Source organism: Balaenoptera musculus, chromosome 18 (genome assembly GCF_009873245.2).
Source record: "Balaenoptera musculus isolate JJ_BM4_2016_0621 chromosome 18, mBalMus1.pri.v3, whole genome shotgun sequence".
Classification (NCBI taxonomy): domain Eukaryota; kingdom Metazoa; phylum Chordata; class Mammalia; order Artiodactyla; family Balaenopteridae; genus Balaenoptera; species Balaenoptera musculus.
In genome coordinates this window covers 307,070-325,391 of record NC_045802.1, presented here as the reverse complement: position 1 = coordinate 325,391, position 18,322 = coordinate 307,070, and the positions used below count along the sequence as shown (strand labels likewise).

Here is an 18,322-nt window from a genome sequence, read left to right as displayed (position 1 = left end):
CTCAACAAATAATCTGAGACATCAGGAACATCTTTTGTAGTCTTGACTTTCTTTTTTTTTTTGGCTGTGCCATGTGACATGTAGGATCTTAGTTCCCTGACCAGGGATTGAACCCGTGCCCCCTGCATTGGAAGCACGGAGTCTTAACCACTGGACCGCCAGGGAAGTCTTGTCGTCTTGACTTTTAAAGAATAAAATATATCAGTTCTTTTCTTACTGAAGGCTTCCCCAGAAAATACTCCGATAATGACATGGATGTATTAACAAGCCAGGAGTTGGAGATTCACCAGTGGAATGTGTTAATTTGTTTGACCCACCACACATTGTTAGTTCTGTTCATTTGGAATAATTTAAGGCTTGTATACTAACTAGGTGTTAAAACTTGTAAACTGATAAACCAAATCGTCAGTCCTATTCATTTCAAAGTTAGAAATGGACATGATCACAGGAGTGTAGTAGTTAAAAAGAACTAATGCATTTTTAGCTAAAACTATAAACCTTCTAGGAAAAAATGTAGGTGAATATATTTGCGACAGTGGCATCTGCAGAGGTTTCCAAGAGAAGACACAAAGAACTAAGTATAAAAGAAAAAGTGGATATATTGAATTTCATCAAAAGTAAAACTTCAATTTACCAAAAGAAAAATTTTAAAAGGCTTTCTATTATTTATAGCATTAAATACAAACTCATCTTCCACTTTCATATTTTAAATACTAGTTTTTTTGAGTCCCGTCCTTTGCTTCCTTCCTTTCATATATAGTGCACCATCCTTGATTAGTCTTAGTACACACCTGTAGCTTAAGTTACCACATGCCGTGTCTATTAGGGTCTTTAATTCTATTTATTTCTGTAGGCGGAAACGTGCCATTATGTTTTAGTTCATGCTTGGTTTATTATATCTAATATGTTAGACTTTAACAATCTATTAAAGTTTTCATTTCAAAAGGTAATATATTCCTATTCACAAGGTACAAAAAGGTGTGCTGTGAAACCTCTCCCTCTCACCCTTGCCCTGGCACCTGATTTAACTCTCTTTTGAGGCATCCAGTGTTACCAATCTTTTGTATCTTTTCAGAGAAATTCTAAGCAAATACATATGTATATTCCCAATTAAAAATAAACCAAAAAACAAATTAATGGTAGTATACTAAAATCATTTTACGTCTTAACATAAAGAGCATTCTCCTTTATTTTACCATTGAAAATAAATGCATTATAAAAGCTGCATTATATGGAAGTGCCATAATTTACCTAACCAAGCATTTATGTTATTTCTGCTCTTTTTCTGTATATAAGTGCTCTCCTGAATAACCCTGTACATACATCCCCTCTCGCAATCGTCCTGCATAGTCATTTAACATGTGGTTATTGAGTACAGCCTGTATAGCAGGCATGTACTGGGAATGAAGTAGTGAACAAAGTAAGTTCATCCTTACCTGTTTGTAGCTTATGTACGCAAGCATATCTGTGAGATAAAGTACTGCAAATGAAATTTCTAGGTTAAAGGGTATGTACTTAGTAGATATTGCCAGATTATCCCTCCATAAATATCACGACAATTTTTTTTTTTTTTTTGCTGCATTGGGTCTTCGTTGCTGTGCGTGGGCTTTCTCTAGTTGTGGCGAGTGGGGGCTACTCTTCATTGCGGTGTGCAGGCTTCTCATTGTGGTGGCTTCTCTTGCTGCAGAGCACGGGCTCTAGGCGCACGGGCTTCAGTAGTTGCAGCACGTGGGCTCACTAGTTGTGGCTCACGGGCTTAGTTGCTCTGTGGCATGTGGGATCTTCCCAGACCAGGGCTCGACCTGTGTCCCCTGCATTGGCAGACGGATTCTTAACCACTGCGCCACCAGGGAAGTCCCTGTCATGCCAATTTAAAATTCTACTAGCAATTTTAAGAGTATTTTTGCTCTTTACCTGAAAGGTAAAAGATTAAAATTCGTGTTAAATTTAATTGAATTTCTTTTCTCTTTCCCTCTCTTCCTCTCTCCCTAACCCTCTCCATTGGGTCTTAGTTGTGACATGCGGCATCTTTTGTTGCAGCTCACAGCGTCTACATTGTGGTGCGTGGGCTTCTCTCTAGTTGTGGCGCGTGGGCTCTAGAGCGTGTGGTCTTAGTTGCCCCACAGCATGTGGGATCTTAGTTCCCCGACCAGGGATCGAACCCACATCCCCTGCATTGGAAGGCAGATTCTTTTTTTAATTTTAAAATTAAAAAAAATATTTATTATTTATTTCTTTTTGGCTGCATTGGGGTCTTCTTTGCTGCGTGTGGGCTTTCTCTAGTTGCGGCAAGTGGGGGCTACTCTTTTTTTTTTTTTTTTTTACAATAGCTTGGAGGGCATGAGAATTCTTTTTTTTTAAAATAGGAATTATTTATTTATTTTTGGCTGTGTTGGGTCTTCGTTTCTGTGCGAGGGCTTTCTCTAGCTGTGGCAAGCGGGGGCCACTCTTCATCGCAGTGCGCGGGCCTCTCACTATCATGGCCTCTCTTGTTGTGGAGCACAGGCTCCAGTTGCACAGGCTCAGTAGTTGTGGCGAACGGGCCCAGTAGCTCCGCGGCATGTGGGATCTTCCCAGACCAGGGCTCGAACCCGTGTCCCCTGCATTGGCAGGCAGATTCTCAACCACTGCGCCATCAGGGAAGCCCGGGGGCTACTCTTAGTTGCAGTGTGCAGGCTTCTTATTGCGATGGCTTCTCTTGTTGCAGAGCATGGGCTCTAGGCCTGCGGGTTTCAGTAGTTGTGGCATGTGGGCTCAGTAGTTGTGGCTCACGGGCTTAGTTGCTCCGCGGCATGTGGGATCTTCCCGGACCAAGGCTTGAACTTGTGTCCCCTGCAATGGCAGGCAGATTCTTAACCACTGTGCCACCAGGGAAGCCCTGGAAGGCAGATTATTATTTTTTTTATTTTAATTTTTGAATTTTATTTTATTTATTTTTTTATATAACAGGTTCTTATTACTCATCAGTTTTATACATATCAGTGTATACATGTCAATCCCAATCGCCCAGTTCAGCACACCACCATCCCCACCCACCCCGTGGCTTTCCCCCCTTGGTGTCCATACATTTGTTCTCTACATCTGTGTCTCAACTTCTGCCCTGCAAACCGGTTGATCTGTACCATTTTTCCAGGTTCCACATACATGCATTAATATGCGATATTTGTTTTCCTCTTTCTGACTTATTTCACTCTGTATGACAGTCTCTAGATCTATCCACGTCTCAACAAATGACTCAATTTCGTTCCTTTTAATGGCTGAGTAATATTCCATTGTGTATATGTACCACAACTTCTTTATCCATTCGTCTGTTGATGGGCAATTTAGGTTGCTTCCGTGACCTGGCTGTTGTAAATAGTGCTGCAGTGAACATTGGGGTGCATGTGTCTTTTTGGAATTGTGGTTTTCTCTGGGTATATGCCCAGTAGTGGGATTGCTGGATCATATGGTAATTCTATTTTTAGTTTTTTAAGGAGCCTCCATACTGTTCTCCATAGTGGCTGTATCAATTTACATCACAACCAACAGTGCAAGAGGGTTCCCTTTCTCCACACCCTCTCCAGCATCTGTTGTTTGTAGATTTTCTGATGATGCCCATTCTAACTGGTGTGAGGTGATACCTCATTCTGGTTTTGATTTGCATTTCTGTAATAATTAGTGATGTTGAGCATCTTTTCATGTGCTTCTTGGCCATCTGTATGTCTTATTTGGAGAAATGTCTATTTAGGTCTTCTGCCCATTTTTGGATTGGGTGGTTTGTTCTTTAATATTGAGCTGCATGAACTGTTTATATATTTTGGAGATTAATCCTTTGTCCATTGATTCATCTGCAAATATTTTCTCCCATTCTGAGGGTTGTCTTTTCGTCTTGTCTGTGGTTTCCTTTGCTGTGCAAAAGCTTTGAAGTTTCATTAGGTCCCATTTTGTTTATTTTTGTTTTTATTTCCATTACTACTAGGAGGTGGATCAAAAAAGATATTGCTGTGATTTATGTCAAAGAGTGTTCTTCCTGTGTTTTCCTCTAAGAGTTTTATAGTGTCCGGTCTTACATTTAGGTCTCTAATCCATTATGAGTATTTTTGTGTATGGTGTTATGGAGTGTTCTAATTTCGTTCTTTTACATGTAGCTGTCCAGTTTTCCCAGTACCACTTATTGAAGAGACTGTCTTTTCTCCATTGTATATCCTTGCTTCCTTTGTCATAGATTAGTTAGCCATAGGTCCGTGGGTTATCTCTGGGCTTTCTATCTTGTTCCATTGATCTATGTTTCTGTTTTTGTGCCAGTACCATATTGTCTTGATTACTGTAGCTTTGTAGTATAGTCTGAAGTCAGGGAGTCTGATTCCTCCAGCTCCGTTTATTTCCCCCAAGACTGCTTTGGCTATTCGGGGTCTTTTGTGTCTCCATACAAATTTTAAGATTTTTTGTTCTAGTTCCGTAAAAAATGCCATTGGTAATTTGATAGGGATTGCATTGAATATGTAGATTGCTTTCGGTAGTATAGTCATTTTCACAATATTGATTCTTCCAATCCAAGAACATGGTATATCTCTCCATCTGTTGGTATCATCTTTAATCTCTTTCATCAGTGTCTTACAGTTTTCTGCATACAGGTCTTTTGTCTCCCTGGGTATGTTTATTACTAGGTATTTTATTCTTTTTGTTGCAGTGGTAAATGGGAGAGTTTCCTTAATTTCTCTTTCAGATTTTTCATCATTAGTGTACAGGAATGCAAGAGATTTCTGTGCATTAATTTTGTATCCTGCAACGTTACCAAATTCATTGATTAGCTCTAGTAGTTTTCTGGTGGCATCTTCAGGATTCTCTATGTATAGTATCATGTCATCTGCAAACAGTGACAGTTTTACTTCTTCTTTTCCCATTTGTATTCCTTCTATTTCTTTTTCTTCTCTGATTGCCGAGGCTAGGACTTCCAAAACTATGTTGAATAATAGCCGTGAGAGTGGACATCCTTGTCTTGTTCCTGATCTTAGAGGAAATGCTTTCAGTTTTTCACCATTGAGAATGATGTTTGGTGTTGGTTTGTCGTATATGGCCTTTATTATGTTGAGGTAGTTTTCCTCTGTGCCAACTTTCTGGAGAGTTTTTATCATAAATGGGTGTTGAATTTTGTCAGAAGCTTTTTCTGCATCTATTGAGATGATCATATGGTTTTTATTCTTCAATTTGTTAATATGCTGTATCACATTGATTGATTTGCGTATATTGAAGAATCCTTGCATCCCTGGGATAAATCCCACTTGATCATGGTGTATGATCCTTTTAATGTGTTGTTGGATTCTGTTTGCTAGTATTTTATTGAGGATTTTTGCATCTATATTCATCAGTGATGTTGGTCTGTAATTTTCTTTTTTGGTAGTATCTTTGTCTGGTTTTGATATCAGGGTGATGGTGGCCTCATAGAATGAGTTTGGGAGTGGTCCTTCCTCTGCAACTTTTTGGAAGAGTTTGAGAAGGATAGGTGTTAGCTCTTCTCTAAATGTTTGATAGAATTCACCTGTGAAGCCATCTGGTCCTGGACTTTTGTTTGTTGGAAGATTTTTAATCACAGTTTCAATTTCATTACTTGTGATTGGTCTGTTCATATTTTCTGTTTCTTCCTGGTTCAGTCATGGAAGGTTATACCTTTCTAAGAATTTGTCCATTTCTTCCAGGTTGTCCATTTTATTGGCATAGAGTTGCTTGTAGTAGTCTCTTAGGATGCTTTGTATTTCTGCGGTGTCTGTTGTAACTTCTCCTTTTTCATTTCTAATTTTATTGATTTGAGTCCTCTCCCTCTTTTTCTTGATGAGTCTGGCTAATGGTTTATCAATTTTGTTTATCTTCTCAAAGAACCAGCTTTTAGTTTTATTGATCTTTGCTATTGTTTTCTTTGTTTCTATTTCATTTATTTCCACTCTGATATTTATGATTTCTTTCCTTCTGCTAACTTTGGGTTTTGTTTGTTCTTCTTTCTCTAGTTCCTTTAGGTGTAAGGTTAGATTGTTTATTTGAGATTTTTCTTCTTTCTTTAGGTAGGCTTGTATAGCTATAAACTTCCCTCTTAGAACTGCTTTTGCTGCATCCCATAGGTTTTGGATCGTCGTGTTTTCATTGTCATTTGTCTCTAGGTATTTTTTTGATTTCCTTTTTGATTTCTTCAGTGATCTCTTGGTTATTTAGTAACGTATTGTTTAGCCTCCATGTGTGTGTGTTTTTTACGTTTTTTTCCCTGTAATTCATTTCTCATCTCATAGCGGTGTCAGAAAAGATGCTTGATATGATTTCAATTTTCTTAAATTTACTGAGGCTTGATTTGTGACCCAAGATGTGATCTATCCTGGAGAATGTTCCATGCGCACTTGAGAAGAAAGTGTAATCTGCTGTTTTTGGTTGGAATGTCCTATAAATATCAATTAAATCTGTCTGGTCTATTGTGTCATTTAAAGCTTCTGTTTCCTTATTTATTTTCATTTTGGATGATCTGTCCATTGGTGTAAGTGAGGTGTTAAAGTCCCCCACTGTTATTGTGTTACTGTCGATTTCCTCTTTTATAGCTGTTAGCAGTTGCCTTATGTATTGAGGTGCTCCTATGTTGGGTGCATATATATTTATAATTGTTATATCTTCTTCTTGGATTGAGCCCTTGATCATTATGTAGTGTCCTTCCTTGTCTCTTATAACATTCTTTATTTTAAAGTCTATTTTATCTGATATGAGTATAGCTTCTCCAGCTTTCTTTTGATTTCCATTTGCATGGAATATCTTTTTCCATCCCCTCACTTTTAGTCTGTATGTATCCCTAGGTCTGAAGTGGGTCTCTTGTAGACAACATATATATGGGTCTTGTTTTTGTATCCATTCAGCAAGCCTGTGTCTTTTGGTTGGAGCATTTAATCCATTCACGTTTAAGGTAATTATCGATATGTATGTTCCTATGACCATTTTCTTAATTGTTTTGGGTTTCTTTTTCTAGGTGCTTTTCTTCTCTTGTGTTTCCCACTTAAAGAAGTTCCTTTAGCATTTGTTGTAGAGCTGGTTTGGTGGTGCTGAATTCTCTTAGATTTTGCTTGTCTGTAAAGCTTTTGATTTCTCTATCAAATCTGAATGAGATCCTTGCCAGGTAGAGTAATCTTGGTTGTAGGTTCTTCCCTTTCATCACTTTAAGTATATCATGCCACTCCCTTCTGGCTTGTAGAGTTTCCTCTGAGAAATCAGCTGTTAACCTTATGGGAGTTCCCTTGTATGTTATTTGTCGTTTTTCCCTTGCTGCTTTCAGTAATTTTTCTTTGTCTTTAATTTTTGCCTATTTGATTACTATGTGTCTTGGCGTGTTTCTCCTTGGTTTATCCTGTATGGGACTCGCTGCGTTTCCTGGACTTGGGTGGCTATTTCCTTTCCCATGTTAGGGAAGTTTTCGACTATAATCTCGTCAAATATTTCCTCTGGTCCTTTCTCTCTCTCTTCTCCTTCTGGGACCCGTATGATGTGAATGTTGTTGCGTTTAATGTTGTCCCAGAGGTCTCTTAGGCTGTCTTCATTTCTTTTCATTCTTTTTTCTTTATTCTGTTCTGCAGCAGTGAATTCGACCATTCTGTCTTCCAAGTCACTTATCTGTTCTTCTGCCTCAGTTATTCTGCTATTGATTCCTTCTAGTGTAGTTTTCATTTCAGTTATTGTATTGTTCATCTCTGTTTGTTTGTTCTTTAATTCTTCTAGGTCTTTGTTAAACATTTCTTGCATCTTCTCAGTCTTTGCCTCCATTCTTATTCCAAGGTCCTGGATCATCTTCACTGTCATTATTCTGAATTCTTTTTCTGGAAGGTTGCCTATCTCCACTTCATTTAGTTGTTTTTCTGGGGTTTTATCTTGTTCCTTCATCTGGTATATAGCCCTCTGCCTTTTCATCTTGTCTGTCTTTCTATGAATGTGGTTTTTGTTCCACAGGCTGCAGGGTTGTAGTTCTTCTTGCTTCTGCTGTCTGCCCTCTGGTGGATGAGGCTATCTAAGAGGCTTGTGTAAGTTTCCTGATGGGAGGGACTGGTGGTGGGTAGAGTTGAATGTTGCTCTGGTGGGCAGAGTTCAGTAAAACTTTAATCTGCTTGACTGTTGATGGGTGGGGCTGGGTTCCCTCCCTGTTGGTTGTTTGATCTGAGGGAACCCAACACTGGAGGCTACCTAGGCTCTTTGGCGGGGCTAATGGCAGACTCTGGGAGGGCTCACGCCAAGGAGTACTTCCCAGAACTTCTGCTGCCCGTGTCCTTGTCCCCATGGTGAACCACAGCCTCCCCCTGCCTCTTCAGGAGACCCTCCAACACTAGCAGGTAGGTCTGGTTCAGTCTCCTATGGGGTCACTGCTCCTTCCCCGGGGTCCCGACGCGCACACTAATTTGTGTGTGTCCTCCAAGAGTGGAGTCTCTGTTTCCCACAGTCTTGTCGAAGTCCTGCAGTCAAATCCCACTAGGCTTCAAAGTCTGATTCTCTAGGAATTCCTCCTCCCGTTGCCGGACCCCCTGGTTGGGAAGCCTGACGTGGGGCTCAGAACCTTCACTCCAGTGGGTGGACTTCTGTGGTATAAGTGTTCTCCAATCTATGAGTCACCCACCCAGCAGTTATGGGATTTGATTTTAGTGTGATTGCACCCCTCCTACCGTCTCATTGTGGCTTCTCCTTTGTCTTTGGATGTGGGGTATCTTTTCTGGTGAGTTCCAGTGTCTTCCTGTCGATGATTGTCCAGCAGCTAGTTATGATTCTGGTGTTCTCGCAAGAGGGAGTGAGAGCACGTTCCTTCTACTCTGCCATCTTGGTCTCCAGTCTTTCAGTGGAGGTGGGCATCATCCAATCATTGAGGGCCATAATGAGCAGTAGAGCCAAAGCAGCAGTCAGAAAAGTCAGGCTCATGCAAACCTTTGGTCTTGGTGAGTTAATCACGATGCTCCCAGGGCCTTATTTCCAAGCTCCGAAACTCCACGCTCCAGAGGCCCTCCTTTGGAAGCGCTGCCTCCCCTTCTGCACCTGGAAGGCAGATTCTTAACCACTGGACCACCAAGGACGTCCCTGAATTTCTTTTAAATAGTCTATAATATAGGTTACTATTATAATCTATAATAATACAAATTTGGCGTGGTTTTTTTGTGTGCGTTAACACTTCACATATTTTAAGCAGTAGCCAAAACCAAATTTAGCTATCAGAAAACTTTTTTACTGAATTTAAAACCATAGCCTAAGATATCTGCACAATGAGTTTGTCATTCATTTTTCTTGTTTCTGAATCTCCTAGGAGTAAAGCAGTACTGACTTGATACATTGCGATGTTATCAAAATCTTATGAGATTAAAAAAATAACCAACCTTCTCAGACCACCCAATATGTTTGACTACCCAGTAAGATTGATTTCCTGCACCTTTTCCTCTTTCTCATAGCTCAGGACCTGATTACTTCTTCCAAAGTGATTCAAACCAGAGCAGAAAAGCTTTCTTGCTGTAGTTTGACTTTATTATATGTGAATAACTCATAAATTTTACTCTCTTGTAACCTGGTGCCTCTCTCTCAGGAAATGTATCCTCTCCTCTGTGAACCTGTTCTGTCCAGTCTGCTAGCCATTAGCCGCATGTGGCTACTTAAATTTAAGTTAGTTGAAATTAAGTAAAACTAAAAATTCAGTTTCTCAGTCACATTAGCCACATTTCAAGTGCTTGATAGTCACGGGTGGCTGGTAGCTGTCACATTGGACAGTGCAGGTCTAGGACACACCCACCATTGCAGAAAGCCCTGGGCAGTGTTGGTCTAGAGGCCTCACCTCCTGGAGATGGGGGTGGGAGTGGAGAATTGTCATGAGACGTTTCTGTCCTCCTGGAATTTACATTTATAGCCTGCCGCAGACTCAGGTTGCTCTAATTATCTCAGTTCCTATTGATAATCAGTTGGTCCCAACTTGACCAGTGGGAACCCTTTAAGTACATTAGCTTCCTTGTCCTTTAGCATTGCTGTTGCTTTGAATTTTCAGAAGTTATCCCTGCTTTCTGTGATAATCGATTACTTCAGACCACCTGGTGTTTTGCGTTTCTCCCCCCTCAAACCTGCCGCAGATCTGAAATCAGCTGTCTGTGAGGCCTCTTCCTTTCATCTTAGCATTTGGGTCTGCCTGAGGGTGGGCGCAGGGTCTCAGTGCCCCCCTTACTGTTGGAGCCTGTGGTGGCGACAGGGCTGGGGGCACAGGCCTTTCTGAGGTCATGAGTTCCCACTGACTTTTGTGTCTTAGTCACGTATTATTCCGATTTTCATACCGTGAGGTTTCGTTGACCACTTGCACACTGGTGTTCAGTCAGATCTCCGCTGACCACAGACCTGCACGTCTGTTTCCTCATCCAGCAGATATTTAAGGGCCCATGACTTGCGAGGTGCTGTGGTGAGCTGGCCAGCTTGCTTTGGGTGTTTCAAACTTAACTCACCCCGTCCCTACTGAATCTGCCTTTCCTTCTGACTTTTTGCACATTCACTCAGGCTGGAAATCTGGACACCTTCACTTTCAAATCCCATCAGACAATAAGTTCCTTTGACTTTACCTCCTCTATAACTTTTTTATCCTGACCCTTTCTCTCCCTCCCGCCTCTTTTCTTGTCTGACCTGTGTTTGCCCTGATCTCTTAGCTTCAGTGTCTGTCTTGTTCCCTTCCTCCAGCACCCGCCGGCTTCCTCCTGGGGTAGAACGCAGACCCCTCAGCCTGCCGTGCTGGACACTGCATAGCCCCTCTGCCAGCCCTTCTTCCGTCTCCACCTTTGTATATGTTCTCTAATAGTAACCTTTCTCTTTCTGCTTATTGGGTCTTTTAGTGAAAACGGGCTTCAGTGAGCTTATTTTGATGTTGTTTCCCACGACTTTAAGACCGGAGAGCCTCTTTCCCCCTAGTTACTAATGCTTGCAAACTCCAGCTGTTATTTTAAACCCTATTTCCTAGCCTTTTGTGACCAAGTCCATAATATTTGTCACTCCTTTTATTACTCTGACCCCAGTAACCTTTTATTCCCATTAGGACTTTCAAACCAGCTGGTCTTACTTACCTTCTTGTGTCCTTCAACCCCCGAGTCTGTCGCTGTAATCATTACTTTAAATGTATTCTGTGCTCCCTTTTCCCCAGTGGTCATATTTTGTGTGGCAAAACTACATCCCTGGCATTTCCTGCCTACGCCACCTCTGTGCCCATAGCACTTAATTTAGCTGGAAGAGCAATGCCACGGGGAGCAGGCTCCCGTTAAGTCGTTAGCACAGCCCGAGGCGGGCCTGTCGTGCTCTGTCCCCTCCCACCCCACACCCTGGAGGACTGCGCCATAGTCCCGTACGCGGACCTCCCACGCTGTGGCCTCGCGCTCCCCCGAAGGCCCTGCTTCGGCCTGGCTGAGGACTTGCCCCTGGTCCTCCCCTCGGGGCCGCCTCGTGCACACGAGGTCCCACGCGGTGCTGCCCCCCGCCCCCGCCGTCCATCCTCACGCCGCTGGACCTTCCGCTCAGTGTACACGCTTGCTGGACCGCGACGCCACGCCCCCTGTCGGCCACACCCCTCTTCCTTTGTTCTTCGCAGCAGAGGCCTCGAAAGTGTTGTCTTTATCTCTGCCTCCAAATCTTGCCTCTTGTTTTCTCTGTGCTTTCGTTGGGCTTCCGTCCACACTGCTGCTCTGAACCCGCTCCTGTGGCACTGCCAGCCCCCCTCCCAGGACAGCCCCCCTCCCAGGCCAGCCCCGGCGGCAGTTTAGCAGCTCCTGGGTCCCGGGGCGCCGGATGCTCGGGTTACCGTCTTGTCTCCTCTTGCTTTTCCTCCTCTTTAACTTCATGGTGGAGTTCATCCAGCAGGGAGGCAGATCTGTCCTTCCTCGATGGTCTTGTCTGGTTTCCTGGCTTAAATAATGCTTAATATGCTGAAGGCTCCCGGACGTCAGCCCCGGCCTGGACTTCTCTCTGCGTGGCCAATGTGTCTGACCGGCGGCTGGACGCCTCACATCCCCTGTCCCATCACCCTCCCCGGCCATCTCCAGCTCGGGCCAGAAATTAGAGTCCTTCTCTTTTCTTTCTCCTACACCCCATGCTGTTCTGTCAGAACACCTGCCCAGATCTGAGTTTCCATGTCCGAGTTACTGGACTCGCCGGCTGCCCGGCCTGTTCTTGCCCTTGTCCCCGTGGTTTCTCCCCACACAGTGGCCAGCGATCCTTCCTGAAGGAAGTCAGGCCACGTCCCCTCTGCTTGCAGCCCTTCCACGACTCCGCTTTTTTCTTGTAATAAGAGCCCCAGCCCTTACGATGGCCTCGAGTTCCTATAAGAGCTGGTGTCTTTCTGCCTTTTTCACGTCATCTACAGCCCTCCCCAGCTGGCTGGCCTCTTGCTGTTGTGCGGCTGGGCTGGCGCCTTTCTTCGTGGTGTGTCCGCCGGTGCTTCTGGGAACGTGTGTGCGCGGGCAGCCAGCACGCAGCGTGTCCTCTGCCTCTCAGCACGCCGTTCGCCGAGGCTCCCGTAGTTGGGACCACGGCTGGCCTTCTGCACGCGCCTCCTGCCCAGCAGCCTTGACCCCTCCCGCCTGCTCTGCTTCTCTCCCCGGCCCCTGCCACCTCCTAACAGAAGTCCCCTGCGATCCGTGTTTCGTTCTTCGTATTCAAGGACTTTAACAGTACCTGGTAGATAGTAGATATGTTATAAATATTGCTTTTGCATTTTTAACTTTATTGAGGAATAATTGAAATACATAACTATGTATTAAAGTATGCAGTGTGATGATTTTATATACGTATGCACTGTGGAATAATGACCACAATCAAGTTGACTCTGTGTGTGCGTGTGTGTGCGTGTGGTGAGAACACTTAAGAAAGATCTGCTCTCAGCGGTTTTCAGCTATACAACACAGTGTTATTAACTAGTCACCATGCTGTACATTGGCTCCTCAGAACTTATTCTTCCTGTAACTCAGAGTTTGTATCCTTTGACCTGTATCTCCCCATTTCCCTCTCCCCCCAGCCCCTGGAAACCACCGTTCTGTTCTTTGAAGTTAGCTTTTTTCCCCCTAAGATTCTACATATAAGTGATGCCATATAACATTTGTCTACCTCTGACTTATCTGGCTTTGAACTCTTACCTCATTTAGACTTAACGCGTTACCGTTTTAGTAGTAACGAGTTTATTTTCCTGCACGATGGCAGTGGTTGCCAGTTAGACATCGCTCGTCTCTCGGTTGCACCCACAATGTATAAATAGGAAGGCAGGCGCTCAGGAAGGTAATGACCTTGCTCCAAGCGCTTGCAAGGCACAGAGCTCAGCCGGGTGCACAGCCACCTCTGTGGTGTTACACCCTGAGCAGGAGCCCTTTGAGCCCTAGTTTCTCCCTCTGCTGCCCGCGCCGCTCTGCTGACTGTCGTGAGTCTTCCGAGAGGGTGGGTGGTATCCAGGCACACGCGTGTTCATGAGGCAGGCTCAGCCCGAGGGGGCTCCCAGCTGCTGGAGACGCTTTCTTGCTTCTGTCTAAACTTTCCTCCACTCTCAGTCACTCGCCATAACTTGTACCCAGGTGGGTGCAGGTGACTGACTTCTGTTCATACAGTTGCAAATAGCTTCTAGGTGTTTCCAGGAGTTTCTGCACTTATGTCATGCGGTCCGTCTGAAACAACTCATTTTCTTAGACCCGGTTCTTCTCATGGATTCCAGAGAGACCCAGTTTCAGGGCTGGGTGTTCGGACTTGGAATCTTGTGTTCCTTTTGCTTCTGCTCTTGCTTCAGTTGGTCACGGATTCCTGTTACTGTTTTCTTCACCAGATGACCCCATTCATCTCTTTCTGTTTCACTTGCTGTCTGAGCTTAGACCTTTGTTACCTCATGGCCGTGTAATGTGCTGGCTCCTAAGTGGTGTCTGCCTCCTCTTTCTCCTGACTTCTGGATGGCATGAGGTGAGACTCTAGCCTGAACCCCATTCCTTTTCCTGAGAAACCCAGTGTTACTGACATGAGTTTAGCTAAGGCTTCCCTTTTCTGCTGTCTGTGATAGGCTGGCAATTCTGTTTTGCTGATGTGTCTTGTCTCTTCTCTTGCATTGTTTCAGTTCTAGTAATGCTTTTTTCCCCCCCGCCCCGAGAGGCTTTGAAGCAGCAGATAGCAGATTTACAGGAAGATTTGAAAAGAAAGGAAGCAAAATGGTCCAGTACACATGGCCGCCTTAGAAGCCAGATAGAAATGTTGGTCAAAGAGAACACAGACCTCCGGGAGGAAATAAAAGTGATGGAACGATTCCGGCTAGATGCCTGGAAGAAAGCCGAAGCCACTGAGAGCAGCACCAGGATGGGTCAGTGTGTGACGGCCTCGAGAAGAGACGGGTCCACGGTAGGTTTTGTCACGTTGGGGAGTGCTAAGTATTTGAGCAGTCCGATTCGTAGAAGCAAAGTAGAAGGGGGGGGGGGTGCCAGGGCTGGGGGAGGGGAGAATGAGAAGCTGTTGGTACATCTTAACATGGTTAAGATGGTGATTTTGTGTTATGTGTATTTTACCACAATTAAATACTTCTGTGCATCGCTATACAGATAGTTTTCAAATTCATTTTTATAATTCTTATAAAGGAATTATAACACAATAGGCAGGTCATCTCAGTTAAAACAGGGTAAGTAAAATTTTTGCAGAGATTTTTTTTTTTTTTTTTGCATATGATCATTTTAAATCAAGTATTTGTTTTTTTATTCATCTGTATTCACAACTGTGATGTGCCAGTCACGGCTTTGAGGCACTGGAGATCAAGCAATGAATAAAACAGACAAACTTGCTTGTCCTCTTGGAGCTTGGATTCCAGCCGTGGGAGAAAGATGAGTGAAGCATATGGTGTGGGAAGTAGTGGCGAGAACTCGGGAGGGAAAGCGAGGAGGTGGGATCACTGCGGGGGGGAGGGTGTTGCAGTTTATACAGGACGGCTGGGGAGGCCCTCCTGAGAAAGCGACGTTGGAATAGTGGCCCGAAGAGGGCGCAGTGAGCCAGGCTGAGACGTGGGCCCGGAGCCCCGAGGCCGGGAGGAGCAGAGCAGGGGATGGGATCAGAGACGGGCTCGAGGGTGGTGGGTGCCGCTTTCGTTAGGCCTTAGTAACTACCTGTGAGCATTGCCTTTTCCCTCTGAGAGAGACGGGGAGCCCTTGCAGGGCTTGGATGGAAGGGGTGGCCGCCGCCTCTGTTTTGATGAGCCCACCCTCCCTGCTGTAGACGTACGAGTGGCCTGAAGTAGGCGTTTGGGCGCCATCAGGACACCAGCTGGGGGATTGCTGCAGGTGGATGGGGTTTAGTCATGAACTGGGGATGGGGTGTGACAGCAGGAGAGGGGGCGGGAACGGCTTCCAAGTTGAGTGTGGTTTTTTTGGCCCTTTACCCTGAGTCCCCACAAGAAGAGAGCACGCTTTTCCTGGGGGTGTGGGTTTTGGTTAGGAGCTCAGGTTAGATCAGGTGAGCTTGAAATGCCTACTAGACATCAGGTGGGCATCAGGTGGGGCTGTGCGTGTATCTAGAGAAGCTCAGGTCGGAGCAAGAAGTTTGGGGCCCTCGGAACGTGTTGGAGAGATCACTCGGGCTGAAGGCGTGGACGGGGAAGGGCCCCGGGTCCTGGCCAGGTTGTGAGAAGACGGCGGGGAGGAGAATGAACCCGAGTCTGAAGTAAAGGAGGCCAGTGTGGTGTCCTGAGAGCCAAATAAAGCAGCAGAGAGGCCGGTGCCCCAGAGGCTGCTGCTGAGTAAGCGGGGGACTGAAGATGGGTCGTTGGATATACCGGGTAAAAGCCTGACCGGGTAAGAGAGCAAGAGGTTTCAGGCAGAGTATAAAGCTTTGTGGAAAAGTTTTGCAGTAACAGTAAAGAAATGGGGCAGTAGCTGTAGGGGAAGTAGTTTTTGTTTTTTTTTAAGATGGGAAAATCAACACGTGCTTATGTATCGGTAGGACTGATTCAGTAGGAAAATACGGATGCAGGAGAGAGTGGGCGGGTTGCCGAAGCTGCGAGCACGAAGGAGAGGAGACCGGGTTTAGGGGGGGTGGAGGCGCCTGCCCGGCCGGGAGCTCGACGTCCGTGCCTGGTGACGGGGCCTCAGCTGTGGACCTGGGGCTGGACGTGTGGGGTCCGTTGGTGGGACGTTCCCCCCTAACCCTCTAGCTTCCCTCGGGGAATGGGGGCTCGGGCATCTGCTGAGAGTGAGGACAGAGGACACTCTGGGAGGCTGGAGGCGGTGGATCGGGGTCCACGAGAGTGGAGAGCAAAGGGTGAAGTGTGGTCTGACTCCTGGGCTGCACTAGGGGCCCACGCAGGTTAGAGATTATATGTTTCAAGTGGGAATTGTTTGCGTTATTTTTTCTTTTTCAGCTTTTTGGGTGTAGGGTGGTGGAGAGTACTGTTGCTATTTTAGCAGAAGTGTGGTCAGCCAGGTGAATCCCGCAGAGTGAGAGGGGCTGGAAGTTGACAGCGTGTAAACACAGCAGGAGCGCCTGCAGTGAACCATGAATTCAGGCTGCTCAAGGGGGGCATAGGTTTGGGGGCACAGAAAACACGTGCGTCAGTGAACTGTGGGCCCTGTAGGCTGTAAGCACTGTTGGAGTGAGGGTCTCAGAGGGATGTGCTGGAAGGACGGGACATGGTAGTTAGAAGATGGAATTCTCCCCCCCCAACATTTTATTATGAAAGCTGCCCCAAATAAAGTTGAAAGAATAGTATGATGAACACCTGAATCCTCACCTAGATCCAACCATTGTTCACATTTTGCCATATTGCTGTATAGGTATTTTGCTGAACCATTTGAAGGTAATTGCAGAAATTGTGGCAACTCACCCCTAAATACTTTGGCACTTTATTAAATGGCACTGGCTTTTTGGATAATTTTTAATTATTTTGTATAATGTCCCACATTCTGGATTCGAATGCTTTGAAATTGATATTTTTGCAGTTCTTAATAATTGCAGATATTGATAATGACTAGTTCTAGACTTTGTCCATTGGAGCGCATGGCCAGGGTGGGAGAGAACAGGTCTAGAGATGGCAGCTAAGGTATTGGGGTGGCTTCTCCTGGCAAGCGGGGTACACGGACATGAGACTTGCTGGGGCAGGGGTGGGTAGGGAGGAGAGAAGGAGATCTGGTTGGAGGTGGTGGTGGGGAGCAAGGAGGACATCCACCTTGGCCTCTAAACCTGGGGGCTGCGGAAGGGACAGCGTGAGCAGTCTTCTGCTGTCTGACCATGAGTTCCTCTCCTCTCCTCTGGCCGCTCTGGTAACAGTCACAAAAAACTGTTCTGTTTTACATTGTCTGTTATGCCTTCACTTGAGGAATGCATGTATTTCCAGAGGCGGCATGTGCGTGTGTGTGTAGTTCATTCCTAGTAGCAGCTTGTTCACTCTGGCCTGTAGCAGAAAACAGCATAAATGAACACACTTAAAACATTCCCATTGCAAGCTGAGTTCTGTTAGTTTCATTCCTTGTACTAATGTGTAAGCTATTACTAATTTTATATTCAAAATTTTCTCATACTATAGAAGTCATCAGTTCGATTTCAGAAGAGTCAAGTTTCTTCAGGAACCCAGGTAGAAAAGTACAAAAAAAACTATTTGCCAACACAAGGTAAGATAGTTGCATGATCTTTTTATAAAATATTTCAGGAATTTAAAGAGTGGAGAATTTACACCCAACTTAAGAAATAAAACATTGTAGATATAATTGAAGCCCCTGTGTGTCCTACTCCCAGCTAATGTGCACCCTGACAGCACTCCCTTTCTTATTTTTCATTCTTTTACTACATTGTGTCCATAAATCAATATAGTGTTGTTTCATAGTCCATCCCTCTGCAGTTTGCTGCTTTCTCAGTATTTTAAGACCTACCCTCATTAATACATATAAACTCTAGCTGTACGGATCCCATGTGTATTTGCCACCGTATATTTTCTTGTTGGTGGGCATTCAGGTTTTCCCCCTGTTTGTCAGAGAATGAAAAGGGCTGCAGAACAAGTCTCGGTCGTGTGAGTTTCTCTCGGACACATGGCAGGAGTAGGCTATTGGGTCACATCAGGTTTGTGCCACTTTAGGAGGCTTTCCCTTTGCAAAGCGGTTACCAGTTTCTTTTTATACTGTCAGCAGAACATGCTCTTTGTGCCTGCCAACACTTGATCTGCTCAGACTTTATATAATTTTGGCTAGTCAGATGGGTGTGAAATGGTGGGTCAGTGTAATATGCATTTCCCTGATGACTCATGAGGTAATGTGAGCATCTTTTCATATTTAGTGGACATTTGGGTTTCCTCTTTTGTGAATTGCCTGTTCATTTCTTTTGCCCATTTAAAACTCTG

At 44.7% G+C, this 18,322-nt stretch overlaps 1 protein-coding gene across 4 annotated transcripts in view; it reads left to right on the top strand.

The window, feature by feature from the left end:
- The window catches only part of CENPJ (centromere protein J), a 62,955-nt gene that overhangs the window by 33,976 nt on the left and 10,657 nt on the right, over window positions 1–18,322 (top strand). For all 4 annotated transcript variants that reach the window (XM_036831852.1, XM_036831853.1, XM_036831850.1 and 1 more), the window contains 2 exons: window positions 14,110–14,352; window positions 17,516–17,600. In XM_036831852.1, coding sequence (XP_036687747.1) covers window positions 14,110–14,352; window positions 17,516–17,600 — 328 coding nt within the window. The remainder of the gene's footprint in view (window positions 1–14,109; window positions 14,353–17,515; window positions 17,601–18,322) is intronic.